Source organism: Podarcis gaigeae, assembly GCF_964106915.1.
Source record: "Podarcis gaigeae genome assembly, chromosome: 16".
In the NCBI taxonomy this organism is placed as follows: Eukaryota; Metazoa; Chordata; class Lepidosauria; order Squamata; family Lacertidae; genus Podarcis; species Podarcis gaigeae.
The window spans coordinates 11,768,069-11,795,505 of NC_139693.1; the positions used below are offsets into that span (position 1 = coordinate 11,768,069).

Consider the following 27,437-nt stretch of genomic DNA (forward strand, 5'->3'; position numbering starts at 1 on the left):
ATAAGACGCACACACATTTCCCCTTACTTTTTAGGAGGGAAAAAGTGAGTCTTATAGAGCAAAAAATACGGTATTCTCTTCACCTCAGGTCAGACACCAGAAGTGTGCCATGGAGAGTGACAAGTGCCTGGGGTAATGGAGAAAAGTGCCTGGGTGAGCAGGGGGGTAAAGTGGAGGTGGAAATCCCTGCTTCATGTCAAAATCAGACTCCATCCTCACATGGCAGGTTGCTTACAGCCATCAGATTGCTTCGTGGGAATGGTTGCTTTAATTCAAATTCCTTTTTCACTGCAGCAAATTCCGGTCTGTCAGATACCAAAGATCCTGCACTCCTTCCACAAGACAATGGTGCCTTCTGGAGCCTGCCTGCTGCTTTCTCCAATGATTCTTTCAGGTACTTGTCAAGGGATCTTTGAAAGGGGCAAATTGAGGCCCCAGCAAAGACTGCACTTATGGGACCATCTGCAGCTTACTCCCAAACGATGGAGGCTGGTCTGTTAGGGCCTGCCAGCCCTCAGCCATCTCCCACCTGCCTGCCATCTTACTGATAACCAGCCTAGGAAGGTGACCCTGCCTGTTTCCTCCTCCTCAGTCTCAGTGTTACTCATTGTATAACTCGGCAGGAAGGAGGATGAGTTGGCTCCACCTGCCATTGGCTCTAGCTCTGTGTACTGTACCTGAGAGTGTGGAAGTAAAAGGAGAGGAAGTGCTGTATAGTGGTTAACTAAGTGTGGTGGAGTGAATGAATGAATGTTTATTATTATGACTAATAGTAAAACCAGAATCTCAGCATAATTTTTTCATAAACATTAAAATGAAATTTAACAATCAATACACCAATTAAATAGATTTAAAATATGTATCCAAGGAAATATAAACTCAATGATTAAAAAAAAAAACCCATAAGAATTTTAATGTGAGCTGTGTCAATTTATGACTGTTTGTGGAACTGTGTGATGGAGTAGCTAACTAAGTACGTTGTTTGGTTGTAAGTTGCTTTGGGTTCCCTTGGGCAAGATAAAGTGATTCACAAATTTAAATAACAACTACTACTACTACTACTGTTTGAGGGAAATTCTATTGTTTTCTCAGCATCTCAAGCTGCAGAATTTAGTCACAGAGAATATAACACCACCACCCCCCCACAACAGAACTGTTTTCTTGCACTTACTGCTCAGTTTATTGATTTGGTATTACATTCATATCCCAACTTTCCTCCACGGAACTCTCTTCCCCCTCCCATTTTATTCTCACAACAATTCCTTGAGGTTGGTTAGGCTGAGAGGCAGGGACTGGTTCAAGGTCACCCAGTGAGAGCTTCATGGCCAAGACGGGATTTGAACCCTGGTCTCCCAGGTCCTAGCCCAGTACCCTAACCACTACACCGTCAGTGGCTCTGTTAAGGTAAAGGTAAAGGTACCCCTGCCCGTACGGGCCAGTCTTGACAGACTCTGGGGTTGTGCGCCCATCTCACTTAAGAGGCCGGGGGCCAGCGCTGTCCGGAGACACTTCCGGGTCACGTGGCCAGCGTGACATCGCTGCTCTGGCGAGCCAGAGCCGCACACGGAAACGCCGTTTACCTTCCCGCTGGTAAGCGGTCCCTATTTATCTACTTGCACCCGGAGGTGCTTTCGAACTGCTAGGTTGGCAGGCGCTGGGACCGAGCAGCGGGAGCGCACCCCGCCGCAGGGATTCGAACCGCCAACCTTTCGATCGACAAGTCCTAGGCGCTGAGGCTTTAACCCACAGCGCCACCTGCGTCCCAGTGGCTCTGTTACCGCACAGTAATTGCATAATAGCTCCATCATCTGGGGGGAAAGCTTGGCTTTCTGAAACACATCTGACACGTTGACTTTTTAAAGGGGTGTGTAGGGCATTTACAAGGATGATTGAAACAAGCTGGTGTCCCACAACTCACGTTGTGTTTTGGTTTGCAGGTCCACTATTGCCCAGCAACCTGGAGGCTACAGGGAGTCAGTGCCTTCAGCTGAAAGGGCCCAGGGCTCACCAAGGGTCAGTGTTGGGACGCAAACAGAGGAGTCCTCCATGCTGGAGGCAAAGCAGAGCCAGTACCTAAGCAACGGGCATCTTAAGCAGACGGAGAGCTCGGTGGTTCAAGGACAGACAGACCAAGCCCCTTCCACCCTTGGACAGACAGGCTTCACAGAGGGCTTAGCCAGTGGAGGCCCTTTGGAGCCTGTTAAGAACTCCTTTGGGCTGCAGGCCGAGGGAGGAGGAGACCCAGGATTTGCCTTAGAGTTGCAAAATGTTCAGGAAAAGCAAAAGGTTCAGGAGGAACCCCAGGCTCGAGGCACTGGTTGCCACCCTCCTAGGACTTGCCCCCACGAAACTCAAGATGTCGGGGAGCCTCCCCCTGAAGACAGCAGAGACAAAGTCTCCAGCGTGGGGCAGTCCCAACCCCCAGCTCAGTCGCTGGGTCAGCTCCCAGCATCCCCTGAGCCTCCGTTGGAAGTGGGGAGCAGCAACAGCAGCAGCACCCCTGCCTCACCAGTCCCAGCTGTGCAGAGTTTGATGTCCAGCAAGAAGGAGCTGTAAGTGTGAAGGCTGAGGGAACTGGGCTGGATTCTTCTGGGAGAGAAACAGAAAGAGGGGCGAATGTTTCATAAGGTTATCATTGCTCTGGATTTAGTCTTGTGGGTGTTTAAAAATAAATAAAAATCAGCAAAACTCCAGAGTCCTATTCCCAGATCCAAGAGAAAAAAGGTTGTTTAAGACATGGAGCCTTTCTGCCAGAGACCATAGCTTCCTATATGCATATGCCTGGGTTTAAGGCTGGGTGGAGATGAGGTTTAGTTTAGTAGGTTGGAGCAGAGAGACAGGATTCCTAGGTTTTCTGTCTGATTCTGGGTGCAGGGCAAGACCCACCCATGGCTTGATATTATGTGAAGAGGCTGTGTGCTCCCTTCTCCCCTTGCATGATCTGATTCATTTAGTTGCCTCCTTTTGTACATGTTTTTTATTCAATTAACATATCCTGAAGAGTCTTTGCCAGTTAGTGTAGGCAGAGCAAGATGAACCAATGGTCTGACTTTATATGAGGTGGATTCCTATGTTCCAGATACCAGGGTGACAGCAGTGCTGTCTTTCTCCCTGAGCTCCCTAGCTTGCTGCTCTCAGGTATAGCAGAGGATGTTGCCCCATTGCTGCTGTTGAAGATCCAGCTGCCTGTTTAGTTGGATTCAGTACATTGAACATATGTGAACATATGTTCCACCCCTGGTGTGACTCACTTAAGGTCAGGATGTGATCATCCTGCAGCTTCCTGCACACCTGTTGAAAACTGATTTACCTACTGGATGGATTTAGGACATTGGCTGGGAACGTTTGTGGCCCAGTGGGACAGATCTTTACCTCTCCCCACCCCACAGGACAACTTTAGCAGGTGGGCGGGACCACCCACATGTCAATCATCTGACATACTAACTGACAGCAGATGACAGACAGGTGGGTTGCCCCACCCACCTGCCAAAGTTGACCCATGGGGTTCGAGGGAAAAGAAGACCATTTAGGGTTGAACTTCCCATGCATCAGCTGATAACATGGTTCTCTCCTGCTCTCCAGCAACATCTCTCCAGCTCCACGCCTGACACCAGCTGGACGTGGTTGGGGAAAGCTTCCTCATGGGCCAAATCAGGAGGGCTGGTGGGCCAAATCTGGCCCACAAGCTGGAGGTTCCTGATTGAGGAGAAAGGAAACACTGGGGCTGGCACTATCCATAGATAGCCATCTCAGACAGTTAATTTTGGGTATCATGAAAGAAACAGAATGGGAACCAGTTATTTATTTATTGCTCCATATTTCCTGTCAGAGAAGAGGAGAGTCGTTTGTAAGATTTTCTGCCTCAGATGCCAAAATCGTGTGACCAACCTTGGGTTTGGTGTGTGTTGACTTGGGGATGCACACATTCACCTCAGGCAGCAAAATGTCTCAGGTCAGACCTGTCTCTGGGTCACTTATTGTCCTGTGATTCCCCCTTTCTCTCCCCCTCTACCATTCTGAGCTTCTTTTCCTGCTTGCTCAGAGGAGCCCGCCCCTTTCTCTCTTGGCTGAATTGAAGGTTTGGTAAAAACCAGGCTCTATTTGCAGCTGTGGGCAGAGCGTTGCCCCCACACCACAAGGCCAAAGGCGGCAGCTTCTTCTTCTTCTTCTTCTTCTTCTTCTTCTTCTTCTTCTTCTTCTTCGGGTTTGTGAAGAGCTCTTCCTCAGAAGAAAGAGCCTGTCTTCTGCTGCTTCTGCCACTTCTCCTTAGAAGAAGGGGATGACCAGGGTTGCTCCCTCTCAGTGGCCTACAGCCCCCTGAGGAGAAGCAAATCAGCCAATATCCATGGGTGCAAAATAGACTCACAACAAAGAGAAACAACTTCCGCTCTTGCAGGCAAAGGACAACAGGGGAGTTTTTGACTGCAGGATGCATCTCTGTTATTTATTTTATTTAACACAATTTCTGTTCCACTGGATTGTAAGCAAACCTCTGAGTGGTCTACAATACAATGATTGAGTTGCATCCATAAGAATGTAAGAAGAGTCTGCCTGCTGGATCAGGCCAGAGACCCATCTAGTCCAGCATCCTGTTTGCACAAAGGGAAGCCCACAAGCAGGACATGAGCGCAAGGACAACGCTACAAACTTGTGATTCCCAACAGATGGTGTTCAAAGCTCTACTAGCTCTGACAGTAGAGGTAGAACAACTGCACTCTAAGTAGACCCACCAAAATTAATGGACCTGAGTTAGGTTTTGTCTGTTAATATCAACAGGCCTACCTGGAGTAGAGGCGCTTCCAGCTGACCTGTTTATTTAGGATTCTTTCCGATTTATTTGCAGGGAGATTGGACAAAATTGGCTATTTGATGAACATTCCACTCTGATTTATTTGTGGGGAGCACCAATCATGTTGCACGAAGGGACGTTTCATCCAACCCTTCCCAGTGCATTTTCCTGTCACTTTTCTTATTGCAAAAAGTCTGATCTTTCAGGGAAGTGAATTTATTGTGCAAGAGCTCCAAGTCAGTTCTATTTGCACGTCCTGAATTTTCCTATATGTTCTTGAGTCCCACCTGAAAGTAGTGACAGTCTAGCCCTATAGGACTAACGTTGGATACGACATCATAGTGCCGCACCTTACCTATTCCCCCTTTCTTTTTTCCCAGACTGCGGAGAAACAGCTCCTCCGACAAACCCTCCAAAATGAAGCAGCGCCTCTCCAAGAAGGCAGCGTCCTCAGCCAACCTCTTCAACCACTCCAGCAGCTTTGAGAAGTGAGGCGCACCCAGGCACATACCATGTATCACCCCAATTTTTCTGATTTAGGAACACGAGTGGCATTTGGTTGTATTTGCCCTGAGGGTGGGGGAGCCTGCACTCTGTGCATGTTCAAAAGCACAGTGCCACCCCAAGGTTGCACTCTGGATTGTTTATTTATTTGGAGATGCCCAGTGGCAGTCTGCAAAAAAGAAAAAATACACTAATGAAATATAACTTCAATACCTTAAAGGAGGGGGTGAGGGAATACATTTTAAAATATTTGCCTGGTGCAAGAAATATAACCATGGTGCAGGTGGGCTTTTCTGGAGAGGGAATTCCACAACCACAGCACCAACACCAAAAAGACTCCGCCTCCCACTTCGGAAGGGGGGGGGGGAATTTGAGTCAGTCCACATTTAAAGGCAAACCCAGTTGATTTGCATTTCCCAAAACAAGGTATGAACCAAAACACAGCTATCTTTTGAAATTTGAATTTCTCCAGACTTTGCAATGCAGTTTTCCAGCCCAGTAATTTGTATAGAAATAAATGGTGTATGCATAGAAATGCATATATTAGTGAAAATAAAGTACAAAAAAAATCATTGTATTACGGGGAATAGGTATTGGGAGATGTTTGCACTAAAATGCTGATAAATTTGCAGGAAATTTTTAAAAAAATGCAAATAGATGTGGAATTGTGGGAACTGAATTTAAGATTGGAAAAAATGAGATGCTGAGAGAAATGGAAAAGGACAGATTTGCACTCTGTCTCACTTGCTGTTACTGTCCACTTTAACTAACACTGCAGGGCACCTGGAGGAGTATTACTGAAGATGATCTCTGGTGACTCTGGCTGCTCCCTATAAGCCAAGGATAGCCAACATGGTGCCGTCTGGGTGTTTTGGTTTCCAACTCACATCAGCCTGCATGGTCATTGATCGGGGATAATTGGAAGGTGTAGTCCAAAATATCCAGAGAGCAGCATGTTGGCTAATCTGTTGTCTACAGCACACACAAATGCACATAAACATAGACACACACCATATATTGCCACGTGGGATTTGGTTATGTTTGCTCTGTGGGGAGTAATAGGGTATTGTGTGCATGCTCAGAGGTAGTGTTCTACCCAGTGCTATTTTTCTAGAAAAAGGGGGGCTAGAATTTGCCATGAACACCTCCCTTGTTCTCTTAGAATGGCAATGGCGCCCACCTGAGAGGCGCTGGAACTCAGTTCTGGCTGAAAAAAAGCGCTGGTTATTCCACAGTTCATTTCCTTCTAAGTTACCTACCACACATGTAAACCCTGACCGGCCCCTTTAATGTTCTGTTTTCTCTTTGCAGCCGAACAAAGGATCCCTCCCTAAGTCCAGGTGAGCTCTCAAAGTCAAGGATAGTGAAGGGGACAATAAAGCTGTTTGGTGGGTTGGAGTTGTAGTCCAAAACCTCTGGAGGGCACCAGGTTGGTGAAGGTTGCTCCAGGCAAAGATGCAGCCCCTTCTTCTTTCCTACAAATGCCTAATTTTTCCTTCCTCTCCCTCTGCATAGGGCCACTGAGTGCTCGACGGATGCACCAAGGTGAGGCTTCGGAAACGATTGCATTGGAGGGTTTGGGAGAAGAAAGTAGGCAGGAGTTTTTTCCCCTCTATCTTAACACCAGAACTTGGGGGCGTCTTATGAAGCTGAAGGTTGGAAGGTTCAGCCCAGACAAAAGGAAGTCCTCCTGAGTTTGTCCCTCAGGAAGTAGAGATGGTCACCAGATTGGCTGACTTTAAAATACAATTAGGCAAAATCCAGAGGATAGGCTAATTACAAAGGCTAACTGTTGGAGGGGGTATGCTTCTAATAACGTAAAAATAACCCTGCTGGATCAGGCCAATGACCCATCTAGTCCAACATCCTGTTCTCATAGTGCCTGCCAAGATAACTCTGGGAAACCCTCAAACACAACCCAAACACAAGAGGACTCTCCCTTCCTGCAGCTTCCACAACTGGTATCCAGAAGCATTGCTTCCATCATGGCTAGTAGTCACTGATGGCCTTTTCCTCCAACAAGTTATGAATACAGTTGTACCTTGGTTGATGAACGACTTGTGAGTCGAACGTTTTGGCTGCTGCAAACCTGGAAGTGATTGTTCAGGTTTTTGAACGTTCTTTGGAACCCAAATGTCCAGTGTGGCTTCGGTGGCTTCCGATTGGCTGCAGGAGCTTCCTGCAACCAATCGGAAGCCGTGCATTGGTTTCCAAACATTTTGGAAGTCAAACGAACTTCCGGAACAGATTCTATTCGACTGTAGCGGTTTCTGGAAACTGCAGGAGTGGAGAGTGCTGTTGTGCTCAGTTCCTGCTTGCAGGCTTCCCATATAGCTGGCTGCTGTGAGAACGGGATGTTAGACTGAACGGGTCACTGGCCGGATGCAGCAGGCTCTTCGTAATGGAAGACAGAACATCTGGTGGTGCCTGTGGTGGAGTTAGGCCACATCCACACCATACATTTAAGGCACTCTTGACAGCACTTTATACAGTAATGACATCCTCCAAAGAATCTTGGGAGCTGTAGTTTTGTTAAGAGTGTTGAGGGAGGGCTGGATAGTTGTGTTTGACCCCTAGGCCTGAGGTTCTTCATCCTTAAGATAGGAGCCTAGGCAAAGTTTTATCGCTTGATTCTCTGGTTGCTTCCGGAGTCCTGAAAAGTGGGTGATGCTTGGTCGTTTGAGGGGCAGGACCTCCATAGCAGAAGACATGCAGATTAACTTCTTGGGCCAAGGTGGGTTTGGCATTTGTTTTGCTCCAGCTGCTGATGCCCACCTGTTCCCCCCTTCTGTTTTTCCGCCCCTTTAGAAGGACGTTCCACGAAGATGTTCCTGCGTGGCCGCCCCATCACCATGTACATCCCTTCCGACTTCCTCAACTACGAGGAGCTGCGCATGGAACTGCCGACTGAGAAGCTGAAGCTGGACTGGGTGTATCCTTTCAGGAAGAAGGAGCCCTCCTTCCTTGTTCCGCCACCCTCCCAACCCAGCCTTTCCTAAAGCACAGTAGCCAACACAGAATAACACTGTTTCCCCGGTGAAACCCACTCAGGGAGGGGTAGCCAACCTGGTGCCCTTTGGGTGTTGTTTCCCATGAGCCTCAGGCAGCATGGCACCAGGCTGGCTAATGAGAAAATGAGAGACTGAGAAGAATGGATGGGAAGAATGGAGAGGAATAGAAACAGACAGATAACGCTCATTCCCTCTCCCCCCCCTTTCTCTCTGTGTTTTATGCCTTATCCCACATGGCAGTGGCACCTGGAGGAGTGCCTCTGAGGAGCACTGACTGTGCCCTATACACCAAAGGTAGCCAAAATGGCGCCCTCCAGGTTTTTTGGACTCTGTTTCCCATCAGCCCCAGCCAGTATGGCCAATGGTCAAGGATGATGGGAGTTGTAGTCCATGATGTGTGGAGGACATGAGGTTAGCTATCTCTGAGCATGCAGATCTAGGGCATAGGAGGAGGATTATTATTTAAATTTACACTTAGATTCTACCTTCTCTGTTTTTTCTTTCTAGCTGACTAGGTTGAGGGAAAGACTACAGATCAGTGGTAGAAATCTGCTTTGCATGGAGAAGGTCCCAGGTTCAATCCTTAGCATCTCCAGGTAGAGCTGGGGTGAAAACTTCCTGCTTGAAACCTTGGAAATCTGCTGCCAGTCAATGTAGACAACACTGAGCTATATAGATCAATGGTCTGATGGGATTAGGCAGCTTCCTATGTTTGTTTGTATTATTATTATCATTATCCCAGCCTTCCTCCAAGAAGCTCAGGGTGGCATACACAGATCCCACACTTTTACCCACACGACAACCCTGTAAGGTAGGTTGGATTGAGAGTTAAGCAAACCAGTCCAAAGTCACCCATTGAGTTTTGCAACTGAGAAGGGACTAGCACCCGGTTCTCCCTGGTTTGAGTCCCACCATTTGGGCCCCTGAAATAGTGGCCTCCCTCACAGGGGTGTTATCACAAAAGATGACAGAGCCATCGCTTGAGTCCCCAGTGACACAGAGAGCAGACGTGTCTCCCTTGTCCTCCCCGTTTTGCATTTGTGTTGGTTCTTTGCTCCTTGACGCCCGTCCCAGATATGGATACCGAGGCCGTGACTGCCGCTCCAACCTCTACGTGTTGACATCAGGAGAGCTGGTCTACTTCATCGCCTGTGTGGTTGTGCTGTATCATGTGCAACATCGCACACAACGCCACTACCTGCGGCACACTGACTGCGTGCGCTGGTGAGTTGCGGGAGCCATTTCCCAGACCCGCAACCGGCTCCAATACTCCTGTGTATATTACCTGTATGTACACCCACAACATGAGGGACGTGGGTGGCGCTGTGGATTAAACCACAGAGCCTAGGTCATGCCAATCAGAAGGTCAGTGGTTCGAATCCCTGCAACGGGGTGAGCTCCCATTGCTCAGTCCCTACTCCTGCCAACCTAGCAGTTCAAAAGCACGTCAAAGTGCAAGTAGATAAATAGGTACCGCTCCGGCAGGAAGGTAAATGGCATTTCCGTGTGCTGCTCTGGTTCACCAGAAGTGGCTTAGTCATGCTGGCCACATGATCCAGAAGCTGTACGTTGGCTCCCTCGGCCAATAAAGCGAGATGAGCGCCGCAACCCCAGAGTCGGTCACGACTGGACCTAATGGTCAGGGGTCCCTTTACCTTTACCTTACACCCACAACACAGGGACAGGCGCAGGAAACATACAGACAAATACTTGTGCTCACTCTCCCATGATGCAAGAAATAGGCACTCCACTACAGACACCTAGTCTCACCAGTGGCGGCTGGCGTCCAATGGGACTGGTAGACTGCTATTTGCCAAAAGAAATGACAGGCAGGGACAGAGCCAATGACAGGCAGAGCCAACCATCCTCCCTGCATCACTGAGACAGGAGGAGGGAAAAGCCAACAGGCACAGCCACCCGCTGGCCTGGTTGTAAGTAAGTAAGTAAGAAGGCAGGTGTGTGGGGCTCGGTGGCTGAGAGCAGGCTGAGCTTGGTGGGGCAGCACCCCATTGACTGAAATCATCCAGCAGAGGCAGATTAGGGGAGTGTGACTGGTTTGCCTGCACTGGGTGCTGAACCAAGAGGGTGGTGCAGGGGGCACCACAAAGATCACTTAGAACAAAAGGCAAGAGGTGGTGGTGGGGAACATGCTGAGTTTTGGCGTTGCTTTGGTCCATGGGGGGTGAGGGTGGAGAATCAGAGCAAAGCGGTTTTCACCTTCTCTGGAGCGAAGGGGTTAGGTGACTTTGAGCTTAGGAGCAGATGTGGATCGGGCCCTCTCCTCTTGTGATTCTGTTCTTTCTCCAGCCTAGCAGTGCATCCTGACAAAGTCCGTGTTGCTTCGGGGCAGATGGCTGGTGTGGACAAGGATGGCAAGGTAAACCCCTAGATCTGGGAGGGACCCATGGCTGTGATTTCCCCCCTCATTTCAGCTGCATGGCTTACAAGCTTTTTGTCCAGAGATAAGATTAATTGGCTGCAGTGGTGCCATCAGATTTCAGACTTTGGGGCAGAGAGGTTTGGGGCTCCACTCAGCGAAATGAGCGAAATGAGCCAGAATGCTCCCAAACACAATAGGACCGGTGGCCTTTCACATTTTGAAGTAATGCAAAATGCTGTCCAAACCAGTGTTCTTCAACCTTGGCACCCAGATGTTGTTGGACTACAACTCCCCATAATCCCTAGCAGGGACGATAGGAACTGTAGTTCAACAACTTGCTTTTAATTTCTTTGTGCTTTTAACTTGTTCTTAGCTTGTTATGATTTCATTGTTTGGTTTTACATTTTTACATTGCTGTAAACCGCTGAGATACAGCGTTATGATACAGTGGTATATAAATATTTTTGTAAACAAACTTTAGGGGGATGCAGGGTTGAAAAACATCTCTTCCTGCCTCCCAATCAGACCACGCTAAGTCCAGAATCTAAAGTTACCTAACTGCCCCACTTCCTGGTTACACAGGCATTAAAGATGGAATTCAATAACCTATCAAAACAGAATGCGCTTAAATGGCAAAATCTTCTATTGGTCTGGCTACTGACAGCAGTGAAAGTAGAAGTAATGCACTCCTTCAGTCAGCAAACAAAGCATTATGAGGTGTATAACAAATGAATAGTGTGTGTGTGCACACACAAATCGAAAACCAAGCAGGTGTGAGTTACTTGAGGAAAGGAAGATATTCATGTTATTATAAAATAACATTTTAAAATTAATTACTCTGTGATAGATAGTCCATTTGAATTAATATTCTGCTACTAGCAAACTAGCAATGTGCTTTCTATATACAGTACTGGCTTGTTTTGATCTCTACCTCTTTTTGCTCTACCTCTTTACACAGGGAAGCTGACCTTTCTTATTTCTCTTCCCACTCTCCTTACAGCCTCTGCAACCCTCTGTTCACATCTGGGACTCGTCCAACCTTAACACCCTGCTAGAAATTGGTCAGGGCAGCTTTGAGAGAGGAGTTGGTTCCCTTGCTTTCTCCACAGCGGTGAGTGTTACAACTTCTCCATCCTATACGTTGGTTCAAGGAAAAAATAGGTATATAAAAAGGAGAATTTCTGGATGACAAGATTTGGGGCAAGTACTCTTTGGTGAGAGGACCCCAAGAGAGGTTTAAAACCACAAAATATGCAACAAATTGTGGAAATACAGGATGTCAGACCTTTAAAATATATGCCCTTTAAAGTGAGTTCCAGAATATCCCTTCAAAGGTTTATTTCCAAAGTCTTACACTTCCCTAAGCACAGAAAAAATCCCACGTTTGGTAAGTTAAAAATGGGTTTACTTATGAACTCTTCAAAGGTCAGGTTCATGTGTTTCAGAGCACAGACAGTAAAACTTATCTTATATACAAAATGGTGAAAGTTCCTAAATTATTAGTATAGGAACTCAAGACTGGCTTGTGAGAGCCATGCGGTCTGAGTTGGAGCAATCATTTCAAACCTTTTTTACATGCTGAGCTTCTCAGGTAGACCTATTTCCTCCCAATGTGACATAGCTAGACCTGGCAGGACAACTTACTTCATGCATTAATTAGACTTAAGTATGTTGGTTATATGAGACTGGTTATCCCACGCTAAATACTATTATACATGCATTCTCTTGAGCGCTGATCCTTATATATCATTTTTAAAATTACGTGTATATTCCACTTTTAAGTTTGATAAATTAACCCCATAGGTCCCTGAGCAAGCAGTGAGCTAACTGCTTCACACCATAATGCAGGCATAGGCAAACACGGCCCTCTGGCTGTTTTTGAGACTACAATTCCCATCATCTCCCACCTACTACCATCGGATGCTCGAATTAGAGGTGGTTTCTCCAATCTGATCCTAAGAGATATTCATAATTCTCCTTGGAAAACTACAATTAATCGCAAATTCCGCTCTCTTCTCAATTTGAACCGCAAAACTGTTTTTAATTTAGAGTGTATAAGCCCGGCAGCCCTACCTCTAATCAAAAAGAAGCTGCAGCAACTTGACTTCTCTAACACAGCTTCCCATGCAAGAGGGCCGTGTTCAGGCTTAGCCCTAGCTATTCCACCCCCTGAAGGGATCCCTCTATACTGCTTTACAATTCCTTCGGAGGCTAAACGAAGGGCCTTTACCTGTGCCCGTCTCAACTGTTTTCCTACAGCAGTTCTGTCGGGTCGTTACTCCAGAGTTCCCATCGCAAATAGAACATGCTCCTGCAATGACACGGCTCTGGAGACTATGGAACATGTAATGCTCTTCTGTCCCAACTGGACAGATGAAAGATCTCGGTTTCTAACTCCTCTCGTGAACAAGCTTCATCTCCCAATCCAGCCTTGGATAGTGTCCCTTCTTCTGCAGGATTCTGACTGTTGGATTACCGAGATGACAGCTAATTTCCTGCTTAGTGTGATGAAGAGGAAAGCGGCACCATCTCCTTCCTCAATACCACAGATGTAGTCGATGCGCCGCACAGTCGAACCTGTTTTTTGTGTTCTCTGTCACTCGATGTTTTAAGTCTCCCGTTGCCTTTGTTGTCCCCATTTTCTCAGAGTGTTCACCCAGAACGGCATACACTTTTGTTTCCCCACCCCCATTTTGTGTTGTTGTTTCTATGTATGTTGTGCTATGGCCGCATGGCTAATGCAATAAAATCAAAATCAATTCCCATCATCCCTGACCACTGGTCCTGTTAGCTAGGGATGATGGGAGTTGTAGTCCCAAAACATCTGGAGGACTGAGTTTGCCTATGCTTGCCATAATGGAATCTTGTGTTATGATCATAGGGCCCATCATATAGGATGCTACTACATGCAGTGGCTATGTTCTACCTCCATTGAGTGAATCTCATGGACCACTGGTGGTCCCCAGATCACAGCTGGGGAACCTCTGTGGTAGAGCATCCCCTTGGCATGTAGAAGGTCCCAGGTTCAATCCCTGGCATCTCTAGTTAGGGCTGAGAGGACTGTCTGCCTGAGACCTTTGGAGAGCTGCTGCCAATCAGTGTAGACAATACTGTACTAACTTTCTGTAAAGCAACTTCCTGTGTTCCTATCTCCCTCCAGGATGAGGGCGCATACTTATGTGTGATAGACGAGTCCAACGAGCACATGCTGTCTGTCTGGGATTGTGCTCGTGGCACCAAGCAGGCTGAAATCAAGGTGAGTACTGTGGTGGTGATTGTTATTTGAACTTCTTTGTTGCCTGTTACACAAAAAGATCTCCAAGCAACTCACAACATTTTTAAAATGCATAAAGATAAGTTAAAAAAATAAAATACAGTGGTACCTCTGGTTGCGTACTTAATTCATTCCGGAGGTCCATTCTTAACCTGAAACTGTTCTTAACCTGAAGCACCACTTTAGCTAATGGGGCCTCCCGCTGCTGCCGCGCTGCCACCGCGCAATTTCTGTTCTCATCCTGAAGCAAAGTTCTTAACCCGAAGCACTCTTTCTGGGTTAGTGGAGTCTGTAACCTGAAGCATATGTAACCTGAAGCGTATATAACACTACCTCGGGTTACATACGCTTCAGGTTAAAGGCTCCGCTAACCCAGAAATAATGCTTCAGGTTAAGAACTTTGCTTCAGGATGAGAACAGAAATTGCGCCGTGGCAGCAGCAGGAGGCCTCATTAGCTAAAGTGGTGCTTCAGGTTAAGAACAGTTTTAGGTTAAGAACGGACCTCCGAAACGAATTAAGTACGCAACCCGAGGTACCGCTGTACATGGTAATAAGAACACATGCACACAAAAATACATTCAGTTCATAAAAAAGATATGCAAGGTGTTGTGTATTGAGTCAAAGGAATTTATATCTGTATTATTATTGTCTGTATTTGCATTAGGGTAAAGTAACTGCCTTTTGGTTCCAGAGGGTACAGCTACTATTGGTTCATTTAAGCTGCTGTATTTGGATCCTCTGTCTTATTGGTTTCCTCCAAAAGGCAGGACTGTGATTGCCTGATATTGTTCCCTCCAAAATGTATCCTTTCTAGCTAGTTCCCTGTCCCTATAAATGTAGCTCTCCCCTCCTCAGGCCCAGTCTTGTTGCTTTAATAAAGAAGTGTTACTAGAGAACTGTCTCCAGCATATTATGTCAAGAAAGCTGAAATCACAAACCCCACGTCACAACACAAGGCAACCCCCAACAGCAGCAATAGAAGGTTTGACAGTCTGAGTAACAGCAAACAGCCTCATTGTGGTCCATCAAGAGTAGTCACTTGGTGCTGAAAAGGTGTCAGCAAAGGCACCAGGTGGGCCTTACTGTGGAGAGCTTCCACAACTGGGGAGCCAGAAGGCCCTCTCTCTTGTCTGTGTGGAGAGGCCTGGCTTTGCTGTCTCGTCTGATTGAAACGCAGTGGGTAGAATTTGACTTTGTAGTATTAACGATTGTTACGCCAGTCCGAGCGTTTTTGTCAAACGGCAGCTTACACGCCCCCCCCCCCTGCAAAGGATAATCATAATACATAAGAAACAAAAGAATTAAAATAATTCTAATTGTATAAACAGCGTAGTTAAAAACACCATGAAAGCCCAGCAAAAATGTTAGGGTTTTAGCTGGCATATGAAAGAGTCAGGGTAATATGCACCTCAGCAGAGAGGTCATTCTACAGAAGCAGAGACATCACCTAAAGAAAAAATAAAATAAAATGATAATAATACTAATATTTTGGGTGGTGGCTCCTCATAACATCATCTCCATCATCATAATCATCACCACCACCATTATTATTATTATTTATTTACTGCTTAATGCCAAAATAAGCTTCGAAGTGATTTTCAAAGCTTAAAAGCCACTTATAAAAATATAAGCATCCATAATTCAAAGTACACAGTGAAACAATCCCATTAAAATAACAGCAGTGTGAAAAGTGCCTTTCCTTCAGAACATTTCAGGGGTGCAGCAATAAGGTGGTGATCTGCTTGTCTGGAGTGTTGGTCTTCCCTAAACACACAACTAAGGCACTTTGGGAGACTTAAAACACTTTGAATAATCCTTCTGGGCATCTTTGGTGGTGCTGAGAGGCCACATCACCCTGATACCTTCTTCCTTCCACTCTTCACCCATCCACCCCATTGCACCTCGCAGAGTACCAATGAATCTGTCCTGACGGTGGAATTCAACCCGCAAGACAGCAGCAACATAATCACCACTGGGAAATCTCATGTCTATTTCTGGACCTGGAGTGGAAACAGCCTAACAAAGAAGCAGGGAATCTTTGGGGTGAGGCAATGCTGCAGTGTGTGTGTGTGTGTGTGTGTGTGTGCGCGCGCGTGCGTGCGTGCGTGTGCGTGTGTGGCGGGGGGTCATTGGTAAAGTTGGGGGCCTTCAATAAAAGAGAACAGGGAGGGAGAAGTGGGGAGGGAAGGCTTCCGAATTCAAGGCCTTAGATGGTCAACCCCAATTCCTTCCTCGGAGAAAATACGAGTGCTAAACATGGTGACAGAAAACACCCAGCACATGCTCAGATGCACTCTTTTTAGCTAGCTACGTTTTTCAACCAGAGTTTTTCTCAACTGCCTTAAGCCCTGTCTTGATAACTTAATGGTCATATCCACGCTATATGTTTAATTCACATTTAAATCACATGGCTTCCCTCAAAGAATCCTGGGATCTGTCATTTGTTAAGGGTGCTGGGAATTATAGCTCTGTGAGGGGCAAACTACAGTTCCTGGGATTCTTGGCAGTGGGCAGGCTGTGTGGTGTGGGTGTGACCAGTGTCTCTGCTGACATTTTATTCTGTCCCAGTCAATGCTCGCTACTCAAAAGTCTCTCATTGTTTCCATGCCTTGCCTGACGTTAGTTGTTTGTCCAAGTTAATCTTTCTCTTTTCTTCTCCCCATGCAACTCCTCACACAGATTCCCAGATCACTATGCTATCATTTGCTAACTTCAGTGTTTTACCCTGGGCAGAATTGCAAGTGCAAGTTCCTGCTTGAACAGCTTCTTCTTCCTCTTCTTTTTCTTTCAACAACCCAAAATCACAGTACCAGTACATTACATTGTTAACATATACAGATAGAAGGGAAAAAAGAAAGAAATAGTAACACACCAATATAAACCAAAGCCTACATATTTCCCAAACTGGCATGGATGGTGGGAGCAGACTTTGGTAATAGGGCGCCCTGAGCGAGGACAAAATTTGGCACTGCCCTCTTTCTAAATATTTCTTATTTTTACAATAATACCCTTTTTATTTATTATTATTTTGTGCCCCCTCAGCTCGGCGCCCTGTGGGGGGAACGGGGGAACAGCACGCACTGCCCTAAATCCAGTACTGCCGACAGTGAATGTTTGGCATCTAAGTCCAAAGCATAATAAATAAAATCCCACCAGATGGTGTAGAAGCATTCTGGATCCGCCATCCCTTTGAAGACACAAAATTTATGTGTTTATTTTTCCCCCACAATAGCCAAACTCCGTCAGTTCTTGTACTACAAAGACAAATGTAGATTCCCCCCTCCCCCCAAAATTTTCCATTACTGTACTGGGTATTGAAATCCTGGCTGCAGCTTACATCTGTGTTGAAAGTTATTCAGAGCAAACAAGCTTTCATACTGTCATTCCATATATTCAGTAATGACCATTAATAGAGAAGTCTGAAGAGGCAATTTAATTATTTTAGATATTTTTTGATAAACAACCTGCTGGAACTTAGAAATACGGGAAAGAACCTCGCCCGGTTCTGCCCCGCCATCGTTGTATCAGCATCTCCCCTTCCTGATCTTTCCAGAAATACAAGAAACCCAAGTTCATCCAGTGCTTTGTGTTCGACACCAACAGTGATGTGCTGACCGGAGACTCGGAGGGCAACATCCTGACTTGGGCCAGGGTGCCTGCTGACATCCGTACGCTGGGCAAGGGGGCGAAAGGTATGCGAAGGTGAACGGTAATAGCAGACCATGGTCTGCAAGGGTGGTTCCTTGGGCATATGCTGATTTGCATACAATTTGCATATGCTATGGGCTGTGGACTGACACAGAGTTAGAAATGATTACAGGGGACTCCCCACTTGTGCGCTATCGACTTGCGTGTATACGCGTGGTGCTGGGAAATAATGGAGGGAGAGAGCTGGAGAGTCCTTGTAACTTGCAAAGAGACACTTCCTGGAGCCTGAAGAGGACTTCAGTTAGGATGGAGAAGAGACTGGAGGCTCAGTGGGGCTTTGTTTAGGCTGCTCACCTTCCCCGCCTAACAGCTGATGCGTGAGTTAGCGCAGCAGGAGCAACCTCTTTTCCGTGTGTCCTCCAGTCTCCAGCCAGTCCAGAGCTTCAATTCCAGTTGTGGATATTTTTTTGGTACAGTGCTACTTCGGTTGTCAAACGCAATCCGTTCCAGAAGACCGTTCGACATCCGAAACGTTTGACAATTGTGGCGCAAAGGGTGGTCTGCAAAGTCAATGGAGAAAATTGGGGGGGGGGGGGACACAGCGGAAGCCATTCGAAAAGGGAAGCATTTACTTCTGGGTTTTTGGCTTTCAAAAACTGAAATGTTTGGCTTCCGAGACGCTCGAAAACCGAGGTACCACTGTACAGCATTTTAAAATCTGGAATGGCCGGGCAGGCATTTAAAGGGTGTTTGGAGCGTGCTCCCCAATGACGCAGTTTTCACTTACTCGTGCAGGGCACCAGAACGAAACCCCAGTGTAAGTGGGGAGTCGCCTGTACTGTAATATAAATAGATATACAATGGAGAAGCGAACAAGACGGACCAGTGGTCTGACTGGACAATAGGGCACCTTCCTAGGTTCCTATGGAGAGGCATCCGAACAGAGAACCTGGCGCTAATCCCCGTGTCGTGTCACCAAAAAGAATACAAAACTGAACCAGGGTTTGACACAGGTGTGTTTTTGCCTCTCTTGACAGAGACGTACCAGATCAGCAAGCAAACGCGAGCCCACGAAGGCAGCATCTTCTCTCTCTGCCTGTGCCGCGATGGCTCGGTGCTCAGTGGGGGTGGCAAGGACCGGCGCCTGGTCCAGTGGAGTCCCAGCCTCTCCCTGCTGCAGGAGGTGGAGGTAAGGGAGGTGACTGGATCTGCACAGCAGCTCTTGGAGATTGCTTGACCACCATATCCTTTAGCTTTGGGGTGGCTAACCTCATGTGGCCAGGAGGCCACATTCACCCTTGGCCTACTCTTTGGGGGCTGCGTGCCAGGGGTGGCTAAAAGTGGGTGTGGCCACCTCACACATTTTCACTTGCAGCCTGAGGTACACCCACCCACACAAAGTATCCTTTCTGACACATCTGATGACTAAAGAAAAAGCGTTTGCATCCCCATCAAAGCAATGAGCTCTGTTCACCCCGGCCCTGAGTCTACAGTGGTAACCTCGGGTTAAGTACTTAATTTGTTCTGGAGGTTGTACTTAACCTGAAACTGTTCTTAACCTGAAGCACCACTTTAGCTAATGGGGCCTCCCGCTGCCGCCGTGCCACCGGAGCACGATTTCTGTTCTCATCCTGAAGCAAAGTTCTTAACCTGAAGCACTATTTCTGGGTTAGCGGAGTCTGTAACCTGAAGCGTATGTAACCTGAGGTACCACTGTACTTCAAACATTCTCCCACCTTTTTGCCCCAGCCACCAGAAACAGTAGGGTCTTTGGAGTGGGTTTTTCTTTTAGTAAAATGTGTTTGGGGATCTGGGGTTAGCCTCTTAACTGCTTTTGCCCCTCACTGTAGGTTTGTACCCGGAAGGGAGGATACACCTTATGGTTAAGGCTTGTTGCTCAATTAAAGAAACATTTGCCAATTTAATCATATGAATTTTAAAAATTTCATCAGGTGGTTCCCTCTGGTTTTGTTTGACCCGCTTCGAGCCCATCCCTGATGGAGAAAAGTGAGTTGCTATAAATCAGGCTCCCTCAACCTCGGCCCTCCAGATGTTTTGGGTCCATCATTCCCATCATTCCTGACCACTGGTCCTGTTAGCTAGGGATCATGGGAGTTGTAGGCCAAAAACATCCAGAGAGCCGAGGTTGAGGAAGCCTGCTATTAATCCTTTAAAATAACAAAAGGAAATAAGGCAAAGTAACTTGAAGCATTGAATTTCCAAGTGGGCATGTGGCCCTCGGAAGTTTGCCCAGAAGCAAATGCGGCCCTCAGACTGAAAAAGGGTTTTAATCCATCCTTGGGTGAATCCATCAAACTTTACTACACACAGACCAGCTTTATAATGCCTGCTGCTTCTTTGGCAATCAGATTCCGGAACAGTTTGGTGCTGTCCGCACCATCGCCGAGGGTGATGGAGGGGAGCTGCTGGTAGGGACCACACGCAATGCGCTGCTGCGGGGGAGCTTGGCGGAGGGCTTCCGGCCCATAATCCAGGTAAAGGGGTGGGTCTGGTCTGGTCGCAGGGCCTCCTATTCAGCTGCTCCTTCCTTCTCCAGCTGCTTCTCAACGCTCTTCCTTTGCAGGGGCACACGGACGAACTGTGGGGGCTGGGCACTCACCCTTCGCGGGACCTTTTTGTCACTTGCGCCCATGACAGGCAGCTCTGCATGTGGGATAGTGGGGAGCACACGCTGGCTTGGAGCACCACGCTGGAGGTAACTGGACCCGGGAGGGGAGGAACGTGTGGCATGGCTCAGGGGTGGCGGCAATGCCATTGATGTGGTACCGTTCCATGGAATGGGCCAGTGGACGCAGAGAATCAATTTGGATGGCTTTAAAAAGAGGATTAGACAAATTCATGGAGGGCAAGGCTATCAACAGCAGCTTAGCCATGTTGTCTATGTTTTCCCTGTCGGAGGCATTATGCCAGTTCCTGGGAATGACAGGTGGGCAGAGTGCTGTTGTGCTCGTGTCCAGCTTGCAGGCATCTGGGTAGGCGAGAAGTGTTGTTTCTGCATGATCATCCTACACAAAGCGGACACGAAACACATGAAAGAAGCGAATTCTTGTCCTGTTGGAAATTTCATTCAGCAAAAAAACCCTCTCTGGCTTCTAAGATTTCAATAGCCATCGGCTAACATGCTTTGGGATTGTAAGGGTTAGAAACGGAAATAATAAAAAAATACAATGAAAATTGCACATAAGAACTTAATGTATTTACTCGAATCTAACGTTCACCTTTTTTGGCCAAATTACATTGCAAAAAATAAGGTACACATTAGATTCAATGGCACATTTACATTTGCTGGCAAATATGGTTTTTTTGGTTTCAAGGTTCTGAAAACTGAGGTGCACGTTAGATTTAATGGCTCATTAAAGGTAAAGGGACCCCTGACCGTTAGGTCCAGTCGCGGACAACTCTGGGGTTGCGGCGCTCATCTCGCTTTATTGGCCGAGGAAGCCGGCGTACAGCTTCCGGGTCATGTGGCCAGCAGGACTAAGCCGCTTCTGGCGAACCAGAGCAGCGCACAGAAACGCCATTTACCTTCCTGCCGGAGTGGTACCTATTTATCTACTTGCACTTTGACGTGCTTTCGAACTGCTAGGTTGGCACGATTGTTGTTGTTGTTTAGTCATTTAATCGTGTCCGACTCTTTGTGACCCCATGGACCAGAGCACGCCAGGCACTCCTGTCTTCCATTGCCTCCCACAGTTTGGTCAAACTCATGCTAGTAGCTTCGAGAACACTATCCAACCTTCTCGTCCTCTGTTGTCCCCTTCTTCTTGTGCCCTCCATCTTTCCCAACATCAGGGTCTTTTCCAGGGAGTCCTCTTCTCATGAGGTGGCCAAAGTATTGGAGTCTCAGCTTTTAGGATCTGTCCTTCCAGTGAGCACTCAGGGCTGTTTTCCTTAAGAATGGATAGGTTTGATCTTCTTGCAGTTCATGGGACTTTCAAGAGTCTCCTCCAGCACCATAATTCAAAAGCATCAATTCTTTGGCAATCAGCCTTCTTTATGGCAGGAGTAGACTTGAGTAAATACGGTAAGATGAACATGCTGGTTCAGGCCAATGTCCTATGTACTCCAGTATCCTGTTCTTCCAGTGGCTGATGAAATGCCTCTGGGGAAGCCCATGAACAGGATGTTAGTGCAACAGCATTCTCCCTCCACTTGTGATTCCCAGACATTGATCTTCAGAGGCATAATGTTGCTGACAGCAGAGGGGAAATATAGTTGACATGGCTAATATCCACTGATAGCCTTATCCTCCAGGAGTTTGTCTAATCCTCTTTCATAGCCTCTTTCCACCTGACTGGGGCAGTTCTGTGCTTTGAACGCACTGAATGAATAGCACCGTATCCAGTTAGCCACCCTATGTCATGATAGTATTTACAATAAATCTCATGTCGTTCCTCTTTCTCTCTTCTCTAGGAGACAGGGCTCTGTGCTGACTTCCATCCCAGTGGGAGAGTGGTCACAGTCGGGTTCAGCTCTGGACGGTAACTACTTGTTCCACCCCACCCTCGCCTCAACTTTTGCACACTTGGGAAGGGCAACCCTGCTTCGTTAGTAAGGGTTGCCAATTTCTTTTCTGGCCTTGAGAACACTTGTGTGAAAAGCAGAAAATCAACAGGTTAAACTTCTTCCCTCTGGCCAGAGTGCACTTAGTGGGGGAGCTTTGTCCTGTTAAATTTCAGCTTTCTGTGCACCTGCACACCGGAAAAGAAGTACGCCCTTTGGTGTGGTCACTGGCTGCTGAGAGAATCTCTTCTTTTCTCCCTCCAACAGATGGGTGGTGCTGGACACGGAGACGCAACAAGTGCTGTCGAGCTACATAGATGGGAACGAGCAGCTCTCAGTGGTGCGCTATTCGCCAGGTTAGGCCATTGCTTCCTTTTTCACCGGTTCCTAAGTTTCCACATAGGAAACTGCCTTGTATTGAGCCATACCATTGGTCCATCTAGCTCAGATGCATTTGCACGGACTGGCAGTAGCTCTCCAGGGTTTCAGACATCTGAAGGCAGCCTTGTTTTGGGAAGATTTAATGTTTGATGTTTAGTTCCTTTACCATTTATTGGAAGCCACTCAGGGTGGCTGGGGTAACCCAGTCAGATGGGTGGGGTATAAGAAATAACACTGTTGTTGTTGTTGTTGTTGTTGTTGTTGTTGTTGTTGTTGTTGTTGTTGTTGTTGTTGTTGTTGTTATCATCTCTACCTGGAGATGCCAGGGATTCAATCTGGGACCTTCTATATGTAAGGCAGATGCCATACCACTAAGCAAAGATTCCTCCCCTAAAAATGAAGGCAGATGCCAGTCCTCATGGTTCTAGCTGGACAGCTGATTTAAATAAGAACATAGGAAGCTGTTTCATCTCAAGTCAGATTGCTGGGTCCATCTAGCTTTGTATTGTATATACAGTGGTACCTGGTTACAGACGCTTCAGGTTACAGACTCTGCTAACCCAGAAATAGTGCTTCAGGTTAAGAACTTTGCTTTAGGATGAGAACAGAAATCGTGCTCCAGCGGCGTGGCGGCAGCAGGAAGCCCCATTAGCTAAAGTGGTGCTTCAGGTTAAGAACAGTTTCAGGTTAAGAATAGACCTCTGGAACGAATTAAGTACTTAACCCGAGGTACCACTGTACTGACTAGCAGCAGCTCTTCAGGGTTTCAGACGGGACCTTTCCCAGCCGTTGTTGGAGATGCCAGGGATTGAATCTGGGACCCTTCTGCATGCAAAGCGGATGCTCTGCCACAGAGCCTTCGCCCCCACCCCAGCCTTTCCTGTTGGGAAATTTGTTTCTCTGTCCTCCCCCCGCCTCTAACTTTGCTTTTACCTTCTTTGGCAGATGGGGAGTTCTTGGCCATTGGCTCCCATGACAATTTCATTTATATCTACAGCGTAGAGGACAGTGGGCATAAATACACCCGTTTTGGCCGCTGCACGGTGAGCATATTATTGATTGGTTCGTTGGTAAGCAAAACCAGACCAGATGTTTCCTAACCTGCACATTTTCTCTCCCTACACTCCAGGGACACTCCAGTTTCATCACACATTTGGACTGGTCCAAGGATGGGAAATTCATCATGTCCAATTCTGGGGACTATGAAATCCTGTACTGTAAGTTCCATGTCTGAGCAGGAGGGGGAAGGAAGCTACATATTTGCTCAAGGTGAAAACCCTGAGATGACAACTTCCAAATCACAAACCTCTTTAAAAAAAAAATCTTCTGCCATTGCAGTGCATTGTGTGGTAATTCCTTTAGCTACCAAGGTGTGGAGCTGCTGTTTTATTTCTGCAGTAAGGCCCATTGGTTAGAGAAAGAGAAATTTGTGAGAAGTCCCTGAACTGGCAGAGAAATGGAAGGTCCTGAGCCTTTGGTTAATTCTGAGACCTGATAGTTGTTCTCATGTGGTGATCTGGTCTCTGTTCACTTCCAGACCACCTGTATATTGAGCATTCACTGTGATTAGTTTGTGTGGAGCTTAGATGACACCATATATTTAAAGGATATCCAACATACATTTAAAGTACATGAGTCACCCCACCCCACCCCAGTCAAGAATTCTGGGAACTGTTGCTCATTAACAGTTCTGGGAATTGTAGTTCTGTGAAGAGGAAAACTTTAGTTCCCAGGATTATTTAGAGGAAGAAGGCTGGTCACCGAAGAATTGATGCTTTTGAATTCTGGTGCTGGAGGAGACTCTTGAGAGTCCCATGGACTGCAAGAAGATCAAACCTATCCATTCTGAAGGAAATCAGCCCTGAGTGCTCACTGGAAGGACAGAGCCTGAAGCTGAGGCTCCAATACTTTGGCCACCTCATGAGAAGAGAAGACCTCAGGGAAAAGACTCTGATGTTGGGAAAGATTGAGGGCACAAGGAGAAGGGGACGACAGAGGACGAGATGGTGGGACAGTGTTCTTGAAGCTACCAACATGTTTTTGACCAAACTGTGGGAGGCAGTGGAAGACAGGAGTGCCTGGCGTGCTCTGGTCCATGGGGTCACGAAGAGTCAGATACGACTAAACAACAAAGCCCAAGCAGGGATGTCTGGCAAATGATTCTCACCAGTCCATGGGGTCATGAAGAGTTGGAGACAACTAAATGACTAAACAACAACAATGTGCTTTAAATGTGCATTGTGTGTACTTTCAGTGTGTAGTGTTGAACTGCCAAAAGTGTTATTCCACATTTTCTAGTGCATTTCCTCATCCCTTATAGCAAAGGTCTGGCTTTCTTTGGGGCAGGGGGGAGCAGGCAGGTTTGGTGCACAGGTCTATCATTTGACTTTTACTGTGCAACCTGGAAATGCCAGTATGTGCCTGAATTGTTGTTGCCATCTGTCTGTCTCAGCAGTGCGCTTCTGAGGGTGAAGTCATACGACTCCTACGTTAGCAGCACTGGAGTAACCTCCCCAGGGTGCAAGTCTAGGCAGTGTCTATGGAGGTCCTGGGCTGCCCAGAAGACAATAATCCCCTCTCGGCCTGTGACTGAATCGTACCGGAAAATATCAAGATCCTAGGAGTTCCCTCTCTCTGGGCAACAGGCTGGTATCCTCTGCAAAATTAACCCTTACTTTTGCATGTCTGGTTCTCAGGGGATGTGGCTGGAGGTTGCAAGCTGCTGAGGAACCGCTTTGAGAACAAGGACCGTGAATGGGCCTCGTATACCTGCGTGCTGGGCTTTCATGTTTTTGGTGAGTTTGGAGGCGAGATAAGAAAAACAAGCCTACTCTGCTGGTTTTGTTGAGAAGCTAACCTGCTGGGTTCTATGTGCTAACCTAGCACATGGCGGCGGGGGGGTGTATGTGTAGAAAACATAGGCCATTGGCCCATCTAGCTCATTACTGTGTACTCTGACTGGCAGCAGCTGTCCCGGGTTTCAGGCAGGGAACTTCCCCAACTGTACCTGGTGATGCTGGTGATTGATCCTGGGATCATCTGCATGCTCTCTGCCACAGAGTTGCATCCCCTCCCTGTAAGATTCTGGCCTTGATTTCATCTTCTTCTCCATAGTACTCATCACATCTCACTTCCCCCTCTCTCTTTCCATCTGCTCACAGGTGTGTGGCCTGACGGATCGGATGGCACCGACATCAATGCACTTTGCCGCTCCCACAACGAGCGGGTGGTGGCTGTTGCAGATGATTTCTGCAAGGTGCACCTCTTCCAGTACCCTTGCGCCAAGCCCAAGGTAGAATGGAGTTGACTTGAGGTGGGGTGGTAGAAGAGGTTGCTCGTAGGCAAGGATTAATTCAGCTCTGAACTGGGCTAGGCTGGGGATAAGGGCATGAGTTCTGTCTTCTGATCACCATTCTAGGCTTGGGTTGATTTCCTTGACTTCAGAGGGTACCTGTACTTTCAAACTTATCCCACACTGTAGGCTGGATCCTGGTGACTCTAGGCTCTCCCAACCTAATCCAGTCTCTTATGGATCATCGGCAAGGCTGCTTTTGCCACATTCCTGCATCTGTGCCACTCAGCTAACCTTTAAGGGTATTTCTCGGCCAAAAGATGCTAGCTGTTGTTGGACTACAACTCCCATCATCCCTTACCATTGCCCATGCTGGCTAGGGCTGATGGGAGTCGCAGTCCAACAACAAAATCTGGAGGGCACCACGTTGGCTTTCCCGTTCCCGGAACATCCCCTTGACGATGGCACCTTTTCAAAACGTTTACCCACCTTTTCTTCTTTTCCACAGGCACCAAGTCACGTCTACGGCGGCCATGGGAGCCACGTCACCAATGTGCGTTTCACGCACAACGATGGCCACCTTATCTCCATGGGGGGCAAAGACACCAGCATCTTCCAGTGGCGAGTGGTGGGCGGCAGCCTTGCCCGCAGCCAATCCCTCTCTTCTGCCTCAGTCTCCTCCCAGGATGCTGGGGTCAGCACCTGAAGCCAGCGGGAGGGGAAGAAGCAAAATCTCATACCCCAGCATGGTGACTAAGCCTTTGCAAGAGAGGATGATGGGGCTGACCTCCCATCCCCATGACTCGTTCTTGTGGACTTGACAGCTCAGGTTGATGGATCCGTGGGAAGGCGGGAATCTCTTCTCCCTGCCAACCTAAATTTCCTTTGGCTAACAATGTGATTTGCTTTATTAACATAAGGGTGGGATCAGCCAGGATAACTAGCAGTCCTAGACTCAGGAGATCTGGCACCGTGAAGGAAAATGTCTAGCCTGTTGTGTGTGAGAAGGCAGAGAGACCTGTTTGTTGTCTCTCAGACAGGAGTTTTTGGAGAGAAGGACTACTTGTGAGTGGCGAGGGGACAGGGGTGCAGATTTGGGGAACTCTCTGGAGAATGTTCCTTTGGAACCTCAGTCATGTTCCCCTTTCAAGCCTGAAAGATGCTGGATTCTGTTAAGTCCAGAGAAGATGTCTATCCACACAACCCTCCCCTTACTGCCATCCTTCCGTACTTCGTTTACATTCCTAGTGATTCTGGCAGGGGCTGGATCTGATGTGTAAATAGCAAGCGCAAAGAAGGGCCTTAACACTGTGAGAAACGCAGAGAAATAAACCTTTGCATCCAGAGTTCTGCTGTTCCGTGTCTTTTTTTCCACCCTGGACGTGGTGGGGGGGGGCGCAAGGACAAGGACTGCAGCAGGAATTTGCGGCCTAGCTGGTAACCATGGTTACCCAACAACACAGGATAACCTGCAGCATAATATTTCAACTCCCAGTGACACCAGTTGTGTGTTGGGACATCTTTTTATAGGAGAGGGGAGTGAGGGGAAAAGATAACTTTTTTTCTTTTCAAGTGCAGCTTCAGTGCTGAGTTTTGAAATCCACATGTAGTCAAACAATGACCATAGGCCTCA

At 47.4% G+C, this 27,437-nt stretch overlaps 1 protein-coding gene across 1 annotated transcript in view; it reads left to right on the forward strand.

Moving 5' to 3' along the window:
- The window catches only part of EML3 (EMAP like 3), a 42,127-nt gene extending 14,977 nt beyond the window's left edge, over positions 1–27,150 (forward strand). The window contains 22 exon segments of the mRNA XM_083715574.1: positions 295–394; positions 1,938–2,552; positions 5,170–5,277; positions 6,605–6,633; positions 6,809–6,838; positions 8,102–8,225; positions 9,379–9,528; positions 10,612–10,681; positions 11,685–11,795; positions 13,845–13,940; positions 15,868–16,002; positions 17,513–17,651; positions 18,645–18,796; positions 19,977–20,102; positions 20,192–20,323; positions 22,042–22,109; positions 22,399–22,487; positions 23,458–23,555; positions 23,642–23,729; positions 25,209–25,307; positions 25,674–25,804; positions 26,313–27,150. Coding sequence (XP_083571700.1) covers positions 295–394; positions 1,938–2,552; positions 5,170–5,277; positions 6,605–6,633; positions 6,809–6,838; positions 8,102–8,225; positions 9,379–9,528; positions 10,612–10,681; positions 11,685–11,795; positions 13,845–13,940; positions 15,868–16,002; positions 17,513–17,651; positions 18,645–18,796; positions 19,977–20,102; positions 20,192–20,323; positions 22,042–22,109; positions 22,399–22,487; positions 23,458–23,555; positions 23,642–23,729; positions 25,209–25,307; positions 25,674–25,804; positions 26,313–26,510 — 2,888 coding nt within the window. The 3' untranslated portion in view covers positions 26,511–27,150.
- Positions 27,151–27,437: the final 287 nt, after the last annotated feature.